The sequence below is a fragment of the Gopherus flavomarginatus genome, chromosome 3 (assembly GCF_025201925.1).
Source record: "Gopherus flavomarginatus isolate rGopFla2 chromosome 3, rGopFla2.mat.asm, whole genome shotgun sequence".
NCBI classification, from domain to species: domain Eukaryota; kingdom Metazoa; phylum Chordata; order Testudines; family Testudinidae; genus Gopherus; species Gopherus flavomarginatus.
This window is the reverse complement of record NC_066619.1, coordinates 198,858,669-198,879,372: the sequence shown is the minus strand read 5'-3', so window position 1 is coordinate 198,879,372 and position 20,704 is coordinate 198,858,669. Positions and strand designations below refer to the sequence as shown.

The 20,704-nt window shown below is 39.5% G+C and overlaps 1 protein-coding gene across 2 annotated transcripts in view; it reads right to left on the bottom strand.

The window, feature by feature from the left end:
* EDNRA (endothelin receptor type A) overlaps nucleotides 1–20,445 on the bottom strand; it is a 47,111-nt gene extending 26,666 nt beyond the window's left edge. Inside the window, exons 1-2 of one of the 2 annotated variants that reach the window (XM_050946556.1) lie at nucleotides 20,221–20,445; nucleotides 16,801–17,280 (exon numbers count right to left, since the gene is read on the bottom strand). In XM_050946556.1, coding sequence (XP_050802513.1) covers nucleotides 16,801–17,202 — 402 coding nt within the window. In that variant the 5' untranslated portion in view covers nucleotides 17,203–17,280; nucleotides 20,221–20,445. The remainder of the gene's footprint in view (nucleotides 1–16,800; nucleotides 17,281–20,220) is intronic. The other variant, XM_050946557.1, reaches the window with a different exon arrangement.
* Between the last annotated feature and the right edge of the window lie 259 nt (nucleotides 20,446–20,704).

The following is a 20,704-nucleotide window of genomic DNA, read 5'->3' as shown; positions in this document are numbered from 1 at the left end:
AATAAATTGATTCTTGTGCATAATTAGGGAACCAAGAGTAATCTCCATCCCAGATGTCAGTTATGCTTTGAACAAGTAAAGATACTTACAAAGCTTTGCTCCTTGTATTACTCACACTTTTTTCACATCTATGAAATAGGTTTTATAACTCAAAGCCTTATATGTAAAATTGAAATACAGTGCATCTGAGCCTGGGATGAGATTCTGTCAAAGTCCTCAAGTCTGCATAACAGCATTTTTTGAAGGAAGTACAGAATAATAACAATGCGTTCATTTTTTTCTTTATACTCAGTCTTACTGACCAAAGGCATGAAACACAGAGTATTTGCATGACACTCTGCAAGTGGTAATCACAAATGTCTTCCATTTGTTTCAGGGGAAAGTGGGAAGCAATACCCAGTTACTTTAGAGAGTTGGAGAGACTATGCTGAGTTTCTTATTGTGCATAACTTAACTAACAGCAATGATGGGTCGAACCAGTCCCCTTGGGTCCTAATCCTCTGAACATTTGAGGAAGTTCAGATCCAGATCTAGATATGAATTTTGTGGATGGCTGAATTAAACCCTGAAATTTGAATATCCCCAAGTTTCACCTCAGGAAAGAGTAGTCCCTCCACTTGTGCTTTTCTTCCTATCTGTACACCAGCACGCAGGTCAGGCACAATCTGACCAAAAACCTTAAATCACAACATCCTTCTTCTAAACACTGGCCAATCACAGTGTGAATTGGTGCCGAGTTAGAATTGATAATGAAATCCAAAACCACATGAGTTTCATGACATTTGGGTTTTGCTGTGTACATTTCCTACACATCTGCTAAGCACACAGAATATTATTTTTAAATGTCAACGTAATAGCCTAGAGATACATCTGTGGCATTTCCAATCAAAAAATTGTGGTACATCATATTCTGGCTGCCACTGAGCAAGGGCTCAATGCTGGAAAGGTGGGAGCAAGGAGTCATCCTTTTCCCTTGTACAGCTACACAAGAATCAGTTGGAATCTCGGTGCTTTTGCCTTTTGAATACCAAAGGAAAAGTGAGTGTTAGTGGGTCTATACTCCATTATTGCTGCAGTAGACTTAAAAGTCATGGAATAATCTTGTATATTAACTCTGCTACTAAGAAAGCTACAAGGTGAGGTCTTTGGTATAATGTCTCAAGGAGCCTCTCAAGATAAAATCACTCAGAGAAAAAAACTATATAACATCTTTTCTGATTGTGTTTGTAGAATTGGAATAGATCCGATTCTCTAAAATTCCTAGCAAAGCCTTTGGGCCTCTTTCTCCTCTCTTTTATGCCGGTTTTACATCATTATAACTCAGTGGAATTACTCTGATTACATTGGTACAAATGGTAGCAGAATGAGACTTCATCTCTGTAAACTGATGCTACCCATCTGTACAACAGCCCACCATCTGAGTGCTAGCTTGAGTTTGCTTGTTTTTAGAATACAAAAATCTTGAGTTTATTTCCACAAATTCTCGCCCCCTACCCCTGCCTTCATTTCTATTTGCAGCCTGAAATCTGGGGAAAGAGAAGATCTTGGACACTTCCCAGCCAGCATCTTTTCTCGTGTGAGCCCCAAACAGAACTTTGGTCACCGTGGAGGTCAGGAAACTTCCCAATCCTTATTGTTTATTACTAGACACCATAAAGGCATCTATTCCTGAAGTGCTTTTATACTGAGATTGGCTCCTCAGGTAAATCTAATTCAGAGCTTTGACAATCAGATGGTCCATAAACATCTGTCCTCTTGTTTCCTGACTGAAGCCCAGACAAATGATTACTCTGTGGTATTAGTTGGTTTTCAGTCATTCATTAGTTTGTTGTGGGGTTTCTTGCACCTTCCTTTGAAGCATCTGGCTATGACAGGATCCTGGAATAAACTGGACAACAGGGTTTGATCTGTTGTGGCAATTACCAATTGTTCTCAGCCAATTCCAAACATCTCTCCACTACACTACTTTGTTGCTAAAGCTTTTTATCTTTGGAGATATTTTGAAAATCTGTCTCTTCTGTTTGTGCACTTCGGTTTCCAGACCATCAATTCTTTTGTCCACCTTGATTATATGGTTAGTAATTTGGACTGTATTTTTTTCAAGATTACATTCCAGAATCCACATATGATGTGGATGACCATCAATGTTGGTAAAGGAAGGTGTGTGGTAGCAGTTTTGAGCACAGGACTGAGAATCATGACTCCTTAGTTCTATTCCCAGCTCTGCCCCTGAGTGCTGTGTAAACTGGGCAAGTCACTACATGGCTCTGTGCCTCAGTTTACCCATCTTTAAAATAATGCTTACTTACCAGGTTTATTGTGCAATGTTTTCAAAATACTTTGAGTGCAAAAGCATTTCTAATCTTATCAGTACTAAATAATTGAACCTATGGATTTGACATTGAAGAGATTAAAATGAAGATTATCTTTGTAACTGGGCTAGTGCCAATGCTGTACTGAGTGTCAAGATGGCCTAAATTCATTTGGCTAGGCTCCTGTTTTCTTTGGTATCTGTGGCATTTAGTCCAATTCAAAAATGGAAGTTTGCATTATTCATTTTCATGTAAGCTAATACAAGTTGGTACAAAATTGCTTGTTGTTTTGATATTGAATTTAATTAATTTTACTTTGCCCCTGCCGTTTTCATGTTTCCATGTTTTGCAGCTTGTTGTAGTGGCATTCTATAACTGCGTTTTAGAAGCTGGATAAGAAGTGGGCGAGGGAAACTCAAAGTTTTGATAGCTGGAAGTTTTACTACCTGGGAAACGCAGGAGGTAGCTTAATATATTGGGATAAGCATATTATCTGAATGCTTTTCCTAATATAATAAGTTAATAGTGTTGACAATCAATGTCATTAGGTTTCAGAGTCAATACCCAGTTTATGTTTTGGGCTATCTGCATACTTGGATAGACTCTACTACTTTGGCATATAGTCAGTTCATATTCTGAAAGTTATCTTTGCAGCCATATGGCTTAGAACCTTTTTTTCTAAATGAAAGCTTAGATTTTGGAGCACAGTTCTGTAGCATATGTGGGTGAATGCTGCACCAAATTCTGCAGCAGCAGAATTATAGAAAAGACACTGGTAATAGCTCTGCATTGTGACATCCAAAGTAAACACTCTTTTTCTCTCTATTAATATGTTTCAATTGTTAAAAATTATTTAATCAAAATATGACAAATTATAAATATTCCTATGAGATCAGCAAAATTTACATCTGGTTTAATCTTACTTATAGTACAGGCTACTTATCTAGTATTTCTAAATTAAACTTCACAGCTTGTGGTTGTCAGAGCTACTGGGTGTAGTGGGAAAAGTTTGCATATCACAGCAAAATATTCGGTATTCATTGAATACTGAGCATTTAGGTATTGAACCTGTCCTTTAAGGATCAGCTTTGATCTGGCCCATTGAAATTTTGCCCCAGCCTACACCCATCTGCCACAGTCACTCAGAATACTCGGATTGCTTCTATTTATATTTTTTGGCACATAATAGTTTTTTTTAAAAAGTGCCCCTTCAAATATTTGAAAAAATCAGTGTGTGTTGTGTGGAGCATCTTCTTTCCTTCATTTCAGGCCCACTTCCATGTTCTAATTGGATTACTCAGATTTTAACAGGAATATTTTGTTCCTTTAACTGTATATAAAATATGTAGAGAGAGAGAGAGAGTCCCAGACCAAAATCCCAGGTCTCAGTACCCCCTATTTTTGGAGAGGTTTAGAATATAAGCTTGGTTTCACTTGCTATTATACTAAGGGCATGATTCTACAAGGTGCTGAGCACTTCACCTTCCTCAGGAAATGCTCAGCACTTTCAGGTGTGATCTGTAAAGCGGCACACTTATATTTAACCAAACCACAGCAGACAAAATGCTGTCAGCTCTCCAGTGGTTTCCCACTTTGATGAAAACATACACCCTACATACCAACTTCTGATATCCTAATTTAGGATTTGTGCTTGAACCATTGTAAATAATAATGAATGATAGGATGAAGTTTCACCAGCAAGTTATTGACCAGTTCCTTTGATTCTAGCTGAACTTACAGAATGTATTTAACAAACTACAAGCCCCAGTTTTGCAAAGGGATCATCATGCACAAGAAACACATTCTACCTACACTCCCATCTATTAAACAGGGAGGAGTGCAGTCTGGCTCCCACTCATTATATTCCGAGTAACCCAATTAACTTCTTGATAACCACTTTAGTACAGCCAGCAAGAATCTATTCTACATGGACTGGCTGTACTCTAACAAATATTTGCCAGGTATATATTTGCTTTTTCTCAATAATTCTTCTCTTGGTTGAGGCCTTCAATTCATTTCAGGCCACAGAATAGCTGTCAGAGATGGAAGGGCCTAACGTTTAAGATTTTGATTTCCAATGCCCCATAAGATAATTGCCCAGCCAGTTATGGAGACATGGCTCCAGCTGCGAAATTCAGATCTAGGTTTTGATTCCAGACTCTTAGTGTTTGGATCTGAGCCAAATAACTATTGCTTTCACTTCCTACTGCTGAAGGTAGGATTTGAAGTAGCACTGTCAAGGGGAAAGGCTTGGCATGCTGTTATCAATCCCCTTAGACATCCAAACATTTATGTACCATTCTAGTTAACACTTAAGAGTTAGTAGAAAGAAAGTCAGTTGTTCTTTTATTTGCACTGTATATGGCCCCAGCATATTTCAAGCAATGGAAACGAACGTGCACTTTGTAGTGACTATCTGAAACTCTGCTACTATAAAGCGAATATTGGCATCAAAAGGAAAAGTCTTGTACTTGGAAAAAGGTTCATTTAGTCACTGGTTTTCACAGTGAGACCCTGTCATAGTTGCAGCATGTACACTTCCTCCTGACACCCCAGGAATCTCTCCTTTTGCAAGATGAAAAGTATTTTTTTCCTTTTGTTTCGTCCTTTCTATTTTTTCCTTTACTGAAGCAACACTAGTATTGAATCATTGTACGTCCCTTTTTAAGTTGATTTTAATAAAAATCACTGGAATCAGAATTAATTTATTTCATTTTTCAGATTAATTTTACAATTATTTTGGTGCATAGTTTCCATTATTATTCAGCCCTGCTTACGCATTCATTACTTTCCTTTGGATAAGGTGTCAGATTTTTCCTCTTCAAATATCTTTAGAATCGGTAGGTCTGATCCTGCTAGCACTTGCATTAGTTTTACACCACTGCAAGTCCAATGGTCTCTATTTTCCCATTAGGGTGCAAGTAACTCCTAAGAACTTTAGTAGGAGTTACTCATATCATTTGCATGGGACTTTTGGACCCATTTATTTTAATGGAGTTACTTCTGATTTACATGGGCATGAGATAAAAATCGGACCCACTAGGCCTGATCTTCCATTGCCTTGCATGTTATATAGCCTGTGCAAAGTAGATGTATAATGCTACCTAATCAAAATGGCACTCAAGGAACAAGACAGTGGAGAATCAGGCTCAGTATCCCTCCAGGTGTTCTGACTCTCCATAACACAGGCCACGTCTCCACCACAGGAACTGTAGGGACAGATCTACAGCACCACAGCTTTGCCAGTATAGCCCACTAATGTAGATGCAACATACAGCAACAGAAGGGATTTCCCTGTCACTGTAGGAACCCCACCTCCCTGAGCGATGGTAGCTAGGTCAATGGAAGAATTCTTTCTTTGCTGGAGCTGCGTTTACACTGGGGTTATGACGGCTAAGCTACAGCACACAGGGATGTGGATTTTTTATACCCTTGATCACTGTAGCTATGTCGACCTAAGTTTTGAGGCCCCCATCAAATGGACTGTGCTTTTTTAATATCATTAGTAAAGTCTCCAAGGTTTCAGGACAGGACACTTCCCAAAAGAAACATGTTTTCCCCTTGTGTATTTCACAGCCGCAGGGTAGTCTGTAAAATCAATCTATGGTGCAATTCCTTAGAGAGAACAGAGTGTTGTCAACAACATATTTTTACACTGAAATCAGAAACTGAGATTTAAAGGTTCTACTCTTGGTATTCAGAAAAATTGACCAACCAATCACAACTTCCAGAGCATTCCCCTCTCTTCTTACAACAGCCTCTCCACCCTGATTCTGGAAAATTGAAGCAAACAAAGCAGAAGTGTTGAGAACATTTCACTGGAATGATTTTTAAATGTCACCCAGTTGGTTTGACTTTGATGTTCTTGCTATTTGTTAATCACTATTAGTGTGCTAGCTGCTGTACAAAACACAGATAAAGACCCAGGCACCCAGTCTGGGTCCCAAGCAACTTACAGTGTAAGGGACATAATGTTACAGTCCTCCTACATGTGTACACATCAGTACATATACCCATAGGAAAATCTTGAACCTATAGCCAAATACATGGACTGCATTGGGTACTGGATGTAAAATGGCTCTGAGCTGCTCTGTAGGTGCAGGTGGCCATGGCCACATCCCCAGAAAACCAGACATTCCGGTATTTCTAGGAACAGCGTGGGCCCTCCCCTGCTGGTGTGACCTCACATACATGGTACATATAAGGTTACACCACATGGAGGATGCCATTTTTCAGAGCATGCCAACCTGGACCTGACAGCATGACCTTGTGTCCTCTCTGAAACTGGGCTCTGTTTAACCGAGGATGTGTGCTTTTTATGTAGCAGGCCTTCCCCTTATGCAGTGCAATTGCATAGGTTCCGTCACCAAAGGACCCTTTGTTGCTGTGGAGGTGGAGCTGGATTTGTTACTTAGTGAAGACCTCTAGATGGAGCTTTGCTAGGCATTGTAGTCTCCAACAGCTGTACTTCCAGGACTGCAATCTGCTTGTCACAACTTGCTAATATGGCCCTCATTTTGAAAAAGTCTCAAAACCCTTGAGATGAACCATGCAACTTGAAGCAGAGCAATGTGACATTTTTTGCTTACAGCTCTGCTGTTTGTAGAGTAAAAGAAGATGATTTTGACCCATATTTCCCTCCTGCCCAAAACTGGGTGGAAGGGAACAAACTAATACAGAATATCTTTAGCTCTTCCAGAGCCACAGTCCTGGTGTACCCTCCCCCTGGTCTGTGAGATTATTGAGGGAGTATGGATGGGAGGCAGGGAGTTAGTCTGGGACCCAAACTATCCCAAGCCTCAATATTGAAGATACCCAGCCAGCTGTGTGTTGGGACTCCCTCTACACATCTGTCTGGTCCTCCCCAGCCACTTCTGGCCAGTATTCTATCATTGGTCATCTACCCTTATGTTTTATAGGTCAGTCGTTCTCAAGCAGGGGTCTGAGGCCCCCTGGGGAGCTGTGAGCAGGTTTCAGGGGGGCCACCAAGCAGGGCCAATGTTAGACTTGCTGGGACCCAGGACAGAAAGCCAAAGCCCCATCACATGGGATTAAAGCCTGGGGCTCTGAGTGCCACCAGCCGGGGCTGAAACTGAAGCCTGAGGAATGTAGCTTCACTGGGACTCAGTTTGAGCATTGGCCTGCTAAACTCAGGGTTGTGAGTTCAATCCTTGAAGGAGCCATTTAGGAATTTGGGGATTTAGTTGGGGATTGGTCCTGCTTTGAGCAGGGGGTTGGACTAGATGACCTCCTGAGGTCCCTTCCAACCCTAATATTCTATGACTCCTGTGGTGTGGGGCCCCAGGTAATTGCCCTGCTTGCTACCCTCTATAGCCAGCTCTGACTTCTATATGCAGAAAACCAGTTACTGTTGGTGGGGGCCTCAGAAAGAAAAAGGTTGAGAACCCCTGTTATAGGGGATCATGGAGCTTCAAACAACATTAACTTTCCACAATGCATATTACAGCTCTTTAGCAATGGGTTGTGGGGAGCATATTATTAGTTTTGCTCCTCCCTCCTAGTCGATTTTTTGCGAGGACAATGGGCTGCCTATATTTCTTTGTGAGGGGTGAAATGTCATGTGGAGAGGTAGGTAGTATCAGCAAAGCCATTTCATTTTCTCCCCTCTGTACTGTCCCATCACAGTTTTTTCTGCAGCTTTTACTCTCCTTTGTCCTGCTAAGCAGAGGTGGAAGTGAGCAACAAGGCCTCTGGCAATAATATTCTTGGATTCCTAGTTCTTTTCTTCCCACTTAGGCAGTGAGATGTAACTATGGATGGGGCTGTACGGGTCTCACACTGAAGCAGAAGGGTTACATTTCACACAGATGCTGAAAGCTCAGATAACGAATGCCTGGTTCTGAAGCAAACAGCAGGTAAACGTTTTTGAGTTTGAGTTTGTCTTTAAAATTCTTGTACTATTATTTTACAAAGTCTGCCTAGTGGTAAAGCATTCCTTACAATTCTAGACATCTCCCTTGTGGTATTTTTATTGTTTACACAGTATGATTAGTTGCTTTATTTATTTGGTCTGTGGTGTTGGCAAATGTCCTCTTCTTTTGAGGTGTACTGTACTTCAAGCTGTGCTGCTCTTCTTCAGAGGAATTATCTGTTAGGTATGCTTGTGTGCATGGTGGTTTGTTGAAAAGATTTTTTTCCCAATCCCTGGGCAAAATGCCTCTTTTATTTTATTTCCAACTGTGTTGCTTTTTGTGTGTTGCTAAAAGAGAGTGACAGTATTGCTAACGAACTACTGCAGAACTCGTGAACCCTGGATATGCACAGTCAGAACGCTCCCTTGTTATCTGTCTATTTCAGCTGATTGAAGAAGGAACAGAGAGAACATTCTAGTTATACCTAAGGCACCTAGCTACTACAGTGATCAATGCACTACAAATCCACAGACACCATATATTAGAAGGAAGAGCAGGGAGGAATTGGTTATGTGCTTGGTGAGGAGAAGTTACCTCTCAAGGGGTCTCAATACTGCCTATTAGGTATAGCTGTGAGTAAGAGGTGATGCAGCTGTGCACCACCACAGGGGGAGCTCTGGTAAGGATTGTACCACAGGAGGCAAAGTCTCTTCCCCTAACTCTTTGGAGTGCAGTGCAAGGGTACATGTTGTACTTTCTTTTAGGTTACTATAGTCTGCTCCCACAGTGCAAATGGGGAAGACAGGTCCTTGATTCTGTCTCTTCATGACCCTTATCAACCCCATTTGGGGTGATTTGTGCCACTAGTTACATTAAGATGGAGCAATTCCTGTATCCTCTCAGGGCTGCTTTTGTACCCAGCATGTGGGCATCAGGAAGGGAAGACTCATTTTGCTTCTCCTCTCCCAGACACTCAGACTCAGGCACATTCTGACCATTAATGTACTGAGTTCTGCATAACTTGCAGGTACCAAGCCACTACTTCTTACAATCACTGATCTGAACAGAGTGGAAGTTTGGTTGCAATCGGTATGCAATCTACCCTTGAGTGAGCTAATCCTTAATGGAAAAAATGTATTGTACATGGGCCAAATCCTGCTTTAAATTGGAGTTTCTCACCTGAGTAAGGATAGCGGGGTTTAGATTTATGTTTGCAGTGGGCTTGGTCCTGCACCCCTTTTGCATACGAGAGTCCTGTAGACTTCAGTGGATGATACTTGCTTAGAAGGACTACTGGATCAGGTCCATTTTGTTTTATCATTATCCATATTATCTGTGTTAATTGTGATGGTAAAAAGAAACCCAGATAAGTGTACCAAACTGTCAAATATTGCGACTTGTAATTAAATCCTTGTGCAATAGGTGGGGATAGGTTGGTTTAGCTCCTCACCCCACATTCAGTCTTTCCGCTGCCCAAAAATGCTAATGGCTAGTAGTGCTGCAACATAAGACTTCCTTCAGCGGAAAGAAAAAGGCAGAGAATTCATGCTATTTACCACAGGCTGGTTATATGCTATTTGCCAGAGGCATGCCATTCACAATACTCAGCCTAATGCTACTCTACATCAACTGCTGAGGTTTGGATGCTAGTGTGACTAGAATATGAACCTGCCAACAGAAAACCTCTGTCCATAAAAGATAACACCCTTTTGTTCAGCTTGAGCACTGGAGATATATATCAGCTCTCTGAACTGGGGTCATTGACTTCACCACTAGTAAAATGAATATGGAAAATACCCTATTAATCAGATTTAAAGAAGCAAGGTACAGAAGAAGCCAGTTTGGCCTCAGTTATTTGTATGTAACCTAATGGTCCAGAGAGTTAAAAACTACTAAATGTAAGGCAATAAGTCATACATCAACCTTATTTCCTAGGTTAGTTTTGAATGATTAGATCTTTGCTTTAAATATACATTAAAAACACACACAGGGTGGAAGGTGAGCTCATGTTAAAATTGTAACTGAATGCTTTCCTGGGAAGCTAGGTTGCATTTGACTATTTAATTTATGTTTTAATAATAAATAATTATGAAGTCCTATTTCAACCCCTATCAAATATTACTCAGTCCTGAACACTGCCATATTTTACTTCTTATGTTCTCTGCTCCAGCAATTTTTTACAAAAAATAGTGATCAGTTTTTTTATTCCCTTGCTGGATACAAGTAACTCTCATGGACGTGTAAGCATCGGGAAGGGATCCCTGTGTGTGTGTGGGGGGGTTGGCGGGGGATGATTTGGGCCCAAGCAGTGTAAACACAATATAAATTTTATTACAAACAAAACTAAAAGTTGTCTTAAGACCAATGTTTCAGTCTGTTCGGGCTCAGGCCAACTTCAAAGGTCATTAGTGAATATTGCTAATGTCTAGAACATTTTTGTAAATCCTTAGGGGGAAGCAGTCATGAGGAAAAGAGGTTATAGGGTAATAGTAGTTGGAGACAAAAAACTCCTAGAAGATATTTGAGTCCATCTTTCTGCCAAGGCAGATTTAGAAAATAACTTAAACATAAAGGACCAGATCCTCAGCTGATATATGGCTCTACTATGTCTGTTTGCAGTATCGGTTCACATTTAATTAGTTCAAACTGCGTACTACAGGAAGGATCTCAGTTGGTAATATAGTGGTGGACTCTTCAAGAAGAGATAAAGGTTCAGATTGTGAGAGTAAAACCAGTAATTTATTTCCTGGAGACCACTTTCTAGCATTTTGATTAGGTTTATGTAAAAATATATCCAAGTTCTGAATATATTCTTCACTTTTTATGATAATGTATGACTGACAATTAGTAGATTTGCTGCATTTGAAATTTGCTGCATTTGAGATTTGGTGCATTTTATGACTATAATACATTTAGGTTAATCTATATTTTCATGATTGCATATACGTTATAAATGCAAACAAATGCAAATGTAAAGAAACACAAAACAAACAGATTTTGATACAGCAAACAATAATGTAATAACCTGCCCATAGAGGAAGCTTATTCTTAGGCCCGGTCAGTTAGTGTATGGTTTATGCCTTGAATCGTGAAGGTTATGCATTTTTATCCTATGTTGCCTAACTGTGAAAGTCTTATTATCCAGATAAATGTTTGCAGTCTCTGATGTCCATGGCAGTTTGCCTGACTAAATGGTGCAGGATCAGATCTATAACTTACAAAAAATTTGAAATCATTTATACATAAAATATTTTGTTATATTGATTAGTAATAGAAGCAATTAATACTATCTACAGCAGAAAACTGTTCTGGCCCCTCCAAGTCAAACTGGTCTGGCTTTGCTGCAGTTTATATGGTTCAGCATGAAGCTGACCTCTGAAATATAGACTCTTAAAACAGTTCAAAACTGAGTGCAGAAAACCTTGAAACTGGTGATTGACCCGCAAGGAAGAAAGCAAACTCTTTTTGTATCTTTGAATTCTGATTTTTCATTAAAAACCAGTCACATTCATTTCCAAATTCCAGAAGTATTTTCAGCAGGGTCCCAAAGCAGATGTCATGAGTTGCAGCTGTCAGAATGCTGTTAAATGCTGCTGTGGATTTAGGATTCCTATAAGTCCTAAAGACAGAGTGTATTTTAAAAACAACTCTTCCTTTGACTAATAATATCACCATGTCTTTTTTAAAGGCTTTATATTAAAAATGTGCTATAATAGCATTAACATTTGTTATGGGAATTGCCAAGGTGCTCAGTTCTAATAAACGCTTGTCAGCCAACTCACAGTATACTTGAGGGATGTAAATATATAATATATTATATTTCAAAAACTTATTCAGGTCAAGCACTTAAAAATTAAAAAATGGGAGAATTAACTTTCACGCAACTTTAATTCTGCTCCCTATGTGTATGGATTGAACACAAGTTGAAATCCTAGCCCCAGAGAAGTAAATGGCAAAACTCCCACTGACTTCAGTGGGACCAGGATTTCAACTACAGTCTTTAATTACATGATTATATACTATTTTTTCCACAGTGCCAAAAGGGTATTTTGATAGGGTGAGCTAGGGCCATTTTCTTTGTATTCGGTGTGGCTGCTTCAGAATGATGCTTGAGGTACAGTAGGGCTGGGGATCATGCATAATGCCAATGGAATATTCAGAGATACAGGGTAGGTAATATCTTTTATTAGACTAACTTCCGTTGGTGAGAGAGACAAGCTTTTGAGCCACAGAGAGCTCTTCTCAGGTCTGAAGAAGAGCTTTTGTGGCTCAAAAGCTCAAGAGCTCTGTGTGCTCAAAACCTTGTCTCTCTCACCAACAGAAGTTGGTCCAATAAAAGATATTACCTCACCCACCTTGTCTCTCCAATGTCATGGAACTGACATGGCTACAGCTACACTGTACACAATAATGGAATATTTAGAAAGTTAATGAACAAATCTTGAACAGGTTCTATGACACATCTAAAAATGACAACTTTCTCTAGCTTGTAGCTAGATTAAATTACAATGAATTTTCATAAAACCAGCAAAAGGCAGTTCCTCTGATCCAGGACTATCCTCCTCCCAAATTTCAAGTTTCTGCTCTAAATCAAGGAGGCGCTAGAACTGTTTAAAAAATAGCTTGAGGAAAATTTTTAATATTAGCAAAATTACCTCTAACCTCATTCTCAGAACACCTGTACCACTTTTGCTGAAACTTTCCAGTCAAATTCCGTCTCAGGCAAAAGCAGAGCATAGAAAATATTCCAAGATACACCATTGCAGTTCAGCCAGAGAAAGACTAGAGATCATAGAGGATGTAGTTCAGCCACCAAGTCCAGCCCATAGAGAAGAATGGGAGCATGAGGCACCTGAATGGGAGCATGACGTACCTGAGGGAGTGGGGGAGGCAACATAGTGACAGATAATGTGGAAAAAGCTGAAGTACTCAATGCCTTTTTTTGCCTCGGTCTTCACAGACAAGGTCAGCCCCCAGACTGCTGCACTGGGCAACACAGTATGGGGAGGAGGGGAGCAGCCCTCAGTGGTGAAAGGACTGGTTAGGGACTATTTAGAAAATCTGGACAAGCACAAGTCCATGGGTCCAGATCTAATGCAGCCCAGGTGCTGAGGGGGTTGGCTGATGTGAATGCAGAGCCATTGGCCATTATCTTTGAAAATTCATGGTGAGCGGGGGAGAACCCGGCAAACTACAGACCAGTCAGCCTCACATCAGTCCCCGGCAAAATCATGGAACAGGTCCTCAAGGAATCCATTTTGAAGCACTTGGAGGAGAGGAAGGTGATCAGGAACAGTCAACATGGATTCACCAAGAGCAAGTCATGCCTGACCAACCTGTTTGCCTTCTATGATGAGATAACTGGCTCTGTGGATATGGGGAAAGTGGTGGATGTGATGTATCTTGACTTTAGCAAAGCTTTTGGTACAGTCTCCCACAGTATTCTTGCCAGCAAGCTAAAAAAGTATGGATTGGATGAATGGACTATAAGATGAATAGAAAACTGGCTAGACTGTAGGGCTCAGTGGGTAGCGATCAATGGCTAGATGTCTAGTTGGCAGCTGGTATCAAGTGGAGTGCCCCAGAGGTCGGTCATGGGGCCGGTTTTGTTCAACATCTTTATTAATGATCTGGATGATGGGATGAATTGCACCCTCAGCAAATTCTCAGATGACACTAAATTGGGGGGAGAGATAGATATGCTGGAGGGTAGAAACAGGGTCCAGAGTGACCTAGACAAATTAGGGGATTGGGCCAAAAGAAATCTGATGAGGTTCAACAAGGACAAGTGCAGTGCACTTAGGAAGGAAGAATCCCATGCAATGCTACAGGCTGGGGACCAACTAGCTAAGCAGCAGTTCTGCAGAAAAGGACCTGGTGGTTACAGTGGATGAGAAGCTGGGTATGAATCAGCAGTGTGCCCTTGTTGCCAAGAAGGCCAACAGCATATTGGCTGTATTAGTAGGATCATTGCCAGCAGATCGAGGGAAGTGATTATTCCCCTCTATTCGGCATTGGTGAGGCCACACGTGGAGTATTGCGTCCAGTTTTGGTCCCCCCACTACAGAAGGGATGTGAACAATTGGAGAGAGTCCAGTGGAGGGCAACAAATATGATTAGGGGGCTGAGGCACATGACTTATGAGGAGAGCCTGAGGGAACTGGGATTATTTAGTCTGCGGAAGAGAAGAGTGAGAGGGGATTTGATAGCAACCTTCAACTACGTGAAGAGGGGTTCCAAAGAGGATGGAGCTAGGCTGTTCTCAGTGGCAGCAGATGACAGAACAAGAAGCAATGGTCTTAAGTTGCAGTGGGGGAGATCTAAGTTGAATATTAGGAAACACTATTTCAATAGGAGGGTGGTGAATCACTGGAATGGGTTACCTAGGGAGGCGGTGGAATCTCCATCCTTAGAGGTTTTTAAGACTCATCTTGAGAAAGCCCTTGCTGGGATGATTTATTTGGTGTTGGTCCTGCTTTGAGCAGGGGTTGGACTAGATGACCTCCTGACGTCTTCCAACCCTAATATTCTATGATTCTATGATCTCCCATAAATCACCAAAGCAACTCAGGCAGATGTATATTAATGTCAAAATGATCCAAACCTAAACCTTTAGAGTATATTCCATAAGCCAAAATATTTTGATTTGTGTCAGCTCAGCCTAAAACAAAATATTTCATTTTGATTTTCACAATGGAAAATTGAACATTTTTGGCAACGTTAACATTTTATCACAGAACATTTCAATTTTTGCAGAATTTGCACTTTCCATTGAAAAACAATTTTTCATGGAAAATTTACATCCAGTGCAGTTGCTACCAGTTTCTACTACAACACATGCATTTTTATGACCATCGCTTTGACTTGATTCTGATCTCAGTGGTTTAAAATCAGGGTAATGCTATTAACTTAAATGGAATAACTTCTAATTTATACCAGTGTAACTGAGATCAGAAACAGGCCTTGTGTCTTATTTCATACATACATATATATATTTGATTAGTTTTTTAAAAAAGCAAATGAGAATTTCTTATAGCCTTGTGGTATGTGCAACCGTATTATAGTTATGCCCTTAATTATAATTCATAGTATATATTTCTAGAGAGAGATATTTTCAAAATCTTTTATTTTAAAACCCATTTGTAAGCCCTAATAGGCAAACATTTTTATATATTTTATTCATGAATAAAGATATATATGTGTGTGTGAACAAAATCCAAAATTTTCCAAAATTTTTGGGAGTTAAATTGTTTATTTTATAACAGTGGTTTTCAACCCCAGTGAGGGTCCACAGACTATGTCTAAGAAGTCTGTGAAAGGTTGTCATTACTGTAGAACAGTGGTTTTCAATCCGTGGTCGGCGAACCCCTGGGGGTCTGTAGGCTATGTCTAAGATTTCCAAAGGGGCCTGCAACTCCATTCAAAAGGTTTTAGGGGTCCACAAATGAAAAAAAGGTTGAGAGCCACTATTTTATAATGTTATGCCTTGTTTGAGGTCCTAAGGAAAGAATAGTCATAATAATCTCAGCAGTGTGTTTGCTTTCCAGGCTCACAAGGCTAAAGTGAGAAAAGCTTTATAAATATATTTCAAAGGTTTCTAAAACACATTCAGGCAAGTTTCAAGATCATCCAAATATTTTGATCCTCATGAAAAATAACAAGGGTCCAATGCTGTTCTTATTCACGTCAACAACAGCTATATTAGGGCCCACAGGAGTCTTCTGCTCATTTATAAAAAAGCGTCTTTTAAAATCTATTTCTAATTGTATTTCTGTCTTTCCAACCCACAGCATATATCAGTGGAGTCCAGACCTCTTTGGGTCCAATATAATCATATGATTAATCAGGCAAGTTGATGGTCAAATTTGGGCCAGTAAATGTATAATTCAATATAAAAAGTGACCTTTTGGATGTTTGCATAGTTATATATTAAATCTAGGCTGCACAGCGTAATTTAGTTACATTTAAAAGAGTTGTTTATAATCCTTCATGTATTTTGATAAATCCAGCTGCCAAACAGTATTTAAACACTGTTCTGATGTATAAGTGGCCTTAAGAATCATAAACTGATTTGAGATTCTGCCATGAATGAATGTTAAATTCAAGCCCTAACACTCAACTCTAGAAGGGCTATTAAATCATCACATAAAGACTGTGTAAATAATGGGAAATATTTTCTGTATAAACAAAGGAAGAATAGGATATGTTCCCAAAATAGTAGCTATCAATCTGATCCATAAAGAGAATAGCAGTCTCTTCAAAAGATGCTCTCCATTTGTTTTACTCTGTCTTCAGCTAGTTGTCTGAAGGACACCATACAAAATCAAATTCTATTGTATTTTATTTGTAACCAGGTGCTGCTAAATACACAAGGACACACCTTGCTATGGTAGGTCAGAATAACTTGCAAAAGAGGATACGTTGTATCTTCATAAGGAGAAACCTAAAAATGATGTCTTGACATTTGCTTTTGAACATAGACTGAGTTACATTTCCCTTTCCTTTATACTTTGCTTATTAATAAATAGAATAGCAGTAATTAGAAACAAACACACTGATACGTTGTGAACCTGTTAAAGCACAGCAGTTAAAGTGTACCCATTGTTGCTTCCTACCTTATATACATTGATCGGAATATCAATGACAATATAGATAAGATCTCCGAGTGCCAGGCTAGCTATCAGCGCATTGGGGCCATTCCTCATACACTTGTTCTGGTAAATGATCCTCAGCAAAGTTGCATTCCCAACCAATCCAACGATGAAAATAATACAAGATATCACTGTGTTAATGTATTTGAAAGTGTCAGCAATTTTAGCCCGTTGGGAGCAATAGTCTGTTTTGTTGGGTACCATGGGTCGGATAGTAGTAAGGAGTAAGCTGGGCTCTAGTCCAGAGTAGGTGGTCAAATAGTTTCCAGAATCACTCAGGTTGGTATAATATCTGTCAGAACTGTCGCTGAGGCCACATCCAGCGACAAGCAGTAGCAAGGAGACTCTTAAACAAAAGGTTTCCATCCTAAAGTCTTGAATGGCAGGCACAATCAATGAAATACTTCTTTCAATGTTTCAGTGTGATCCTTCTTACTTCTTCACCTATATGCAGAAATAAAACATAAACAAAACAGATTGACAATCATCTTATTTCTCATTTCAAAAGAAGTGCTTGTACAGCTTGTTTTTATACTAGTTAAGCTATCTTGGATAATAGATTACAAAATGAGACAGAAAATCCCCATGGCATTTGAGGGGTAGTGCTAAAGAAATCCTGCCAGATCACAAAAGTGTGTAGGAGTATTTGTCTATATAAGGGATAAAGCATTCCAGACAACAAGTGGTGGATAAGAGTTTTGTCACAAGACTTAGGCTTCCAAGTCGAGTAAATCAGCATGGGATGTCTTGGCAGCATTACTGATACTTGTAGTCAAAAGAAAATTTAAAATTTTCGATAACTGGAGTTCTGCTAAATAACAAAGCCACAATCCCAAATTCATAATTCTATTTAAGGCCAGAATGTATTATTATTATTTGTTTTAATATTTGTTGGTGTACTGCAAAAATGATGCTATAGACCTATTTTTCTTTTCCATAATAATTAGCTGGCTTTTAAAATTTAAAAGTCCTGAATATATAATTTTCAAATCCAGTTCATGAATAAGTAGTTCATTTAGTGCCAGATCCAAAGCCCTCAGAAGTGTGTGGGGAGACTCATATTGACTTCAGTAGGCTTTGGATAAGGCTCTTAATGCTTTTAAATCTGCTACATATACCAGTGGGCTAGTAGAAATTTATCCTGGATATTTCAGAATTCCAGTGCAGCTCATGTTCAGATGTTAGCTGTAGATAAGTTAATTATAATTGTATAAAAAGAAAACATGATAGATATTGCATACTAAATACTTGGCATGGCATCCCAAGGAATAACCCATGAAATCTGCTGCTTGTAAAGGGCACATCAGTAGCAGGACATTCTTCCACCACAAGTGTGACCCTGAGTAACAGAAAAGTCTGTGGCCTATTTACTGCAGTGGAGGATGGTTATCATCAATATTAGTAATGCTGCATCATGCTTCAGGTCATAGAGACCACTCTGGGATTCTCTTTTGTGAAGTTTAGTGTGCACTCTCAAGCCCCAAAGATTTTTTCCCCTTCCCTTCAGCTCAGTGTGACAAACTATTACAAGACATCTCTGTGTGAGCTAGGATAAAGTCAAGGGCAGTGTTGAGCCAAACTGGAGATTTGAAAGTCCAGTGTTGCATAATAATACTAGGAGAACTTGAATGAAGGAGTTGCAGAGATACTTTTAAGTTAATAAATTCCAGTATATGTGGAGATTCCCGAATAACAGTGAAGAATTTACAGTAGAAAACAATGAGAGAGAGTTCATTGACACTGGGCCTTTGGGCACTATCATAATACAAATATTTAGTACTACTACCTACTATGCTCTTCCATTCCAGTAGGTGGTATGTAAAGAGTCATGAATGTGTAACAGGAGCATATGCATCCCTAATATGTGTGTGTGTGAACGTGCGTGCGTATTTTGCATAGAGTATATGTATTCCTGTGTTTGTCCTCAGTGGTACAAATTCTGACCCTACTACATTGGTGTAGCTAAAATCATAACCTGGCCCACTATATTAGTCTGTGTATATGATCTTAAATCCTAATGAACTGGATATCCGTCTAAGATATTTATTTTAAAAATGCTTGTTCTACTGGTATCTAAGGACCACTAGCAATACTTTGCACCACTTTAGTGCTTTCAGTTTAGGATTCTTAAGCACTTTGTAACAATTTTACAACAACAATTTTACAAATGGAGAAAACTAAGTCACCAAGAATTGCAGTGACTTATCCCGTTCATAGAATAAATCAGTGATACAGCCAGGTATAGAATCCAGATTTTCTAACACCTAGTCCTATGATTAAACCATGCCACTAACCTTCTCTTTCTCAATTTATGAACTTTGTATGTGCAAATTTGATATATTACTTATATACCACATAAATGTGATGTCAACATGGCAGTCGTACAAACAGCATGAGGAACGATGGACAAAATACCCAAGACCCCAAGTAGAAACTTTTCCTGAAGAGGTAGCAAAATCAAAACAAAAAAAAATCCCATATACTAATTTCCAAGAACATGGATTCATGATATACATATTCAAGATATCGAGTCACTGACAAATGCTCCATTACTATGTGCTTGTTTTCAGTGTGCCTGTATGCATGTGTAATAGCTGTGCACAAGCACCCCACTGCATGCAATATAATAATATTTGTGTTAACTGTCTGTAAGAATACAATAAAATAGGCCATTGTATTTATGTAATCTCAGTATCTAGAATAGCTAAGGAATTTCTGTGCATTTACAGGCCCTATGCATGTGGTGTCAGTGTGTCACTAACACAATGGTACACAAAATTTCTTACAACCAGCATGGGACGCTGAGAACAAAACTCCTAACTTCCTAGCAACAAATATCCTGCTAGGGAGAGTAAAGTCAGGACAATCCCTATGCCAAGATTTCCAAAACCAAACCGGAAAGTTTGAAATGAATTGTTTAATTGATTAAACACTATTGAGATTTGTAAACATTTAAATCATTAAATTAAAAAGGCCAAAAGGCATATGAGGTTTAAAATGGGATCTAATAAACTTAACTAGGATGGACGTTTCAAAGCAATTACAATAAAACGTACTTTAAAAAATCATTTGCTTCTAGTTAGATCTCACTAAGCAAAGTGTAGTTGATTGTGGGATATCTGCCCTTTTCCCTTCTTTGAGCACAAAATAAAACATCCTCCCTTCTAGCACTGTCAAAAGATCAGTTCCAAAATGCAGTGGCAAAGCATTACCATCCACAACTCCCCTTCAGTACTGGGTATCTGATATGCTCTATATATTTTAAACTTTTTAAAATAACATTTATTGAAAAGGTAAAATAAGGTGCCTGATAACTAACACACACTTTTATCATCATCACCCAATCCCTTTCTGAATTTTTAAGGATAAGTGCTAAAACCATACCATGAAGCTCCCTCTAGGCTCTCACACGGGGAACATGCAGCTGCTTCTGCCCCCATTTCCGTGCATAGGAGACTGCAAACCCATTCCAAGTGTAGTTCAGGCTGCTGCTGAGAATTTACTCAGCATGGTTTCTCCTGGGAAAGCCTTACCAAATCCTCCTTTCTCAATGTGACTGGGTGGGATTGGAAATCTCCACCTCCGCTGTATCAGCGAGAGAGAGAGAGACAGAGATGTCAGAACATCCCCTCTTTCTGTCCCCTCCCCCATTTGCCCCCTCCCCCCCCAAACCTCCAGCCCAGACTGAGACCCTGCCAATGTTAAACACAAAGGCTGCCTCCCGGGCACAAGGAAACAGTGAGTTCTTTAACCATTTCCTCTCTGAAATGGAGTTAACCTAATATGCTAGGTTCATTTAAGCAATAGATCTTAGAAATCTACTACAGTAGCTTTCTGCTAAAGAAGCCCAGGACAACCCATTGAAATA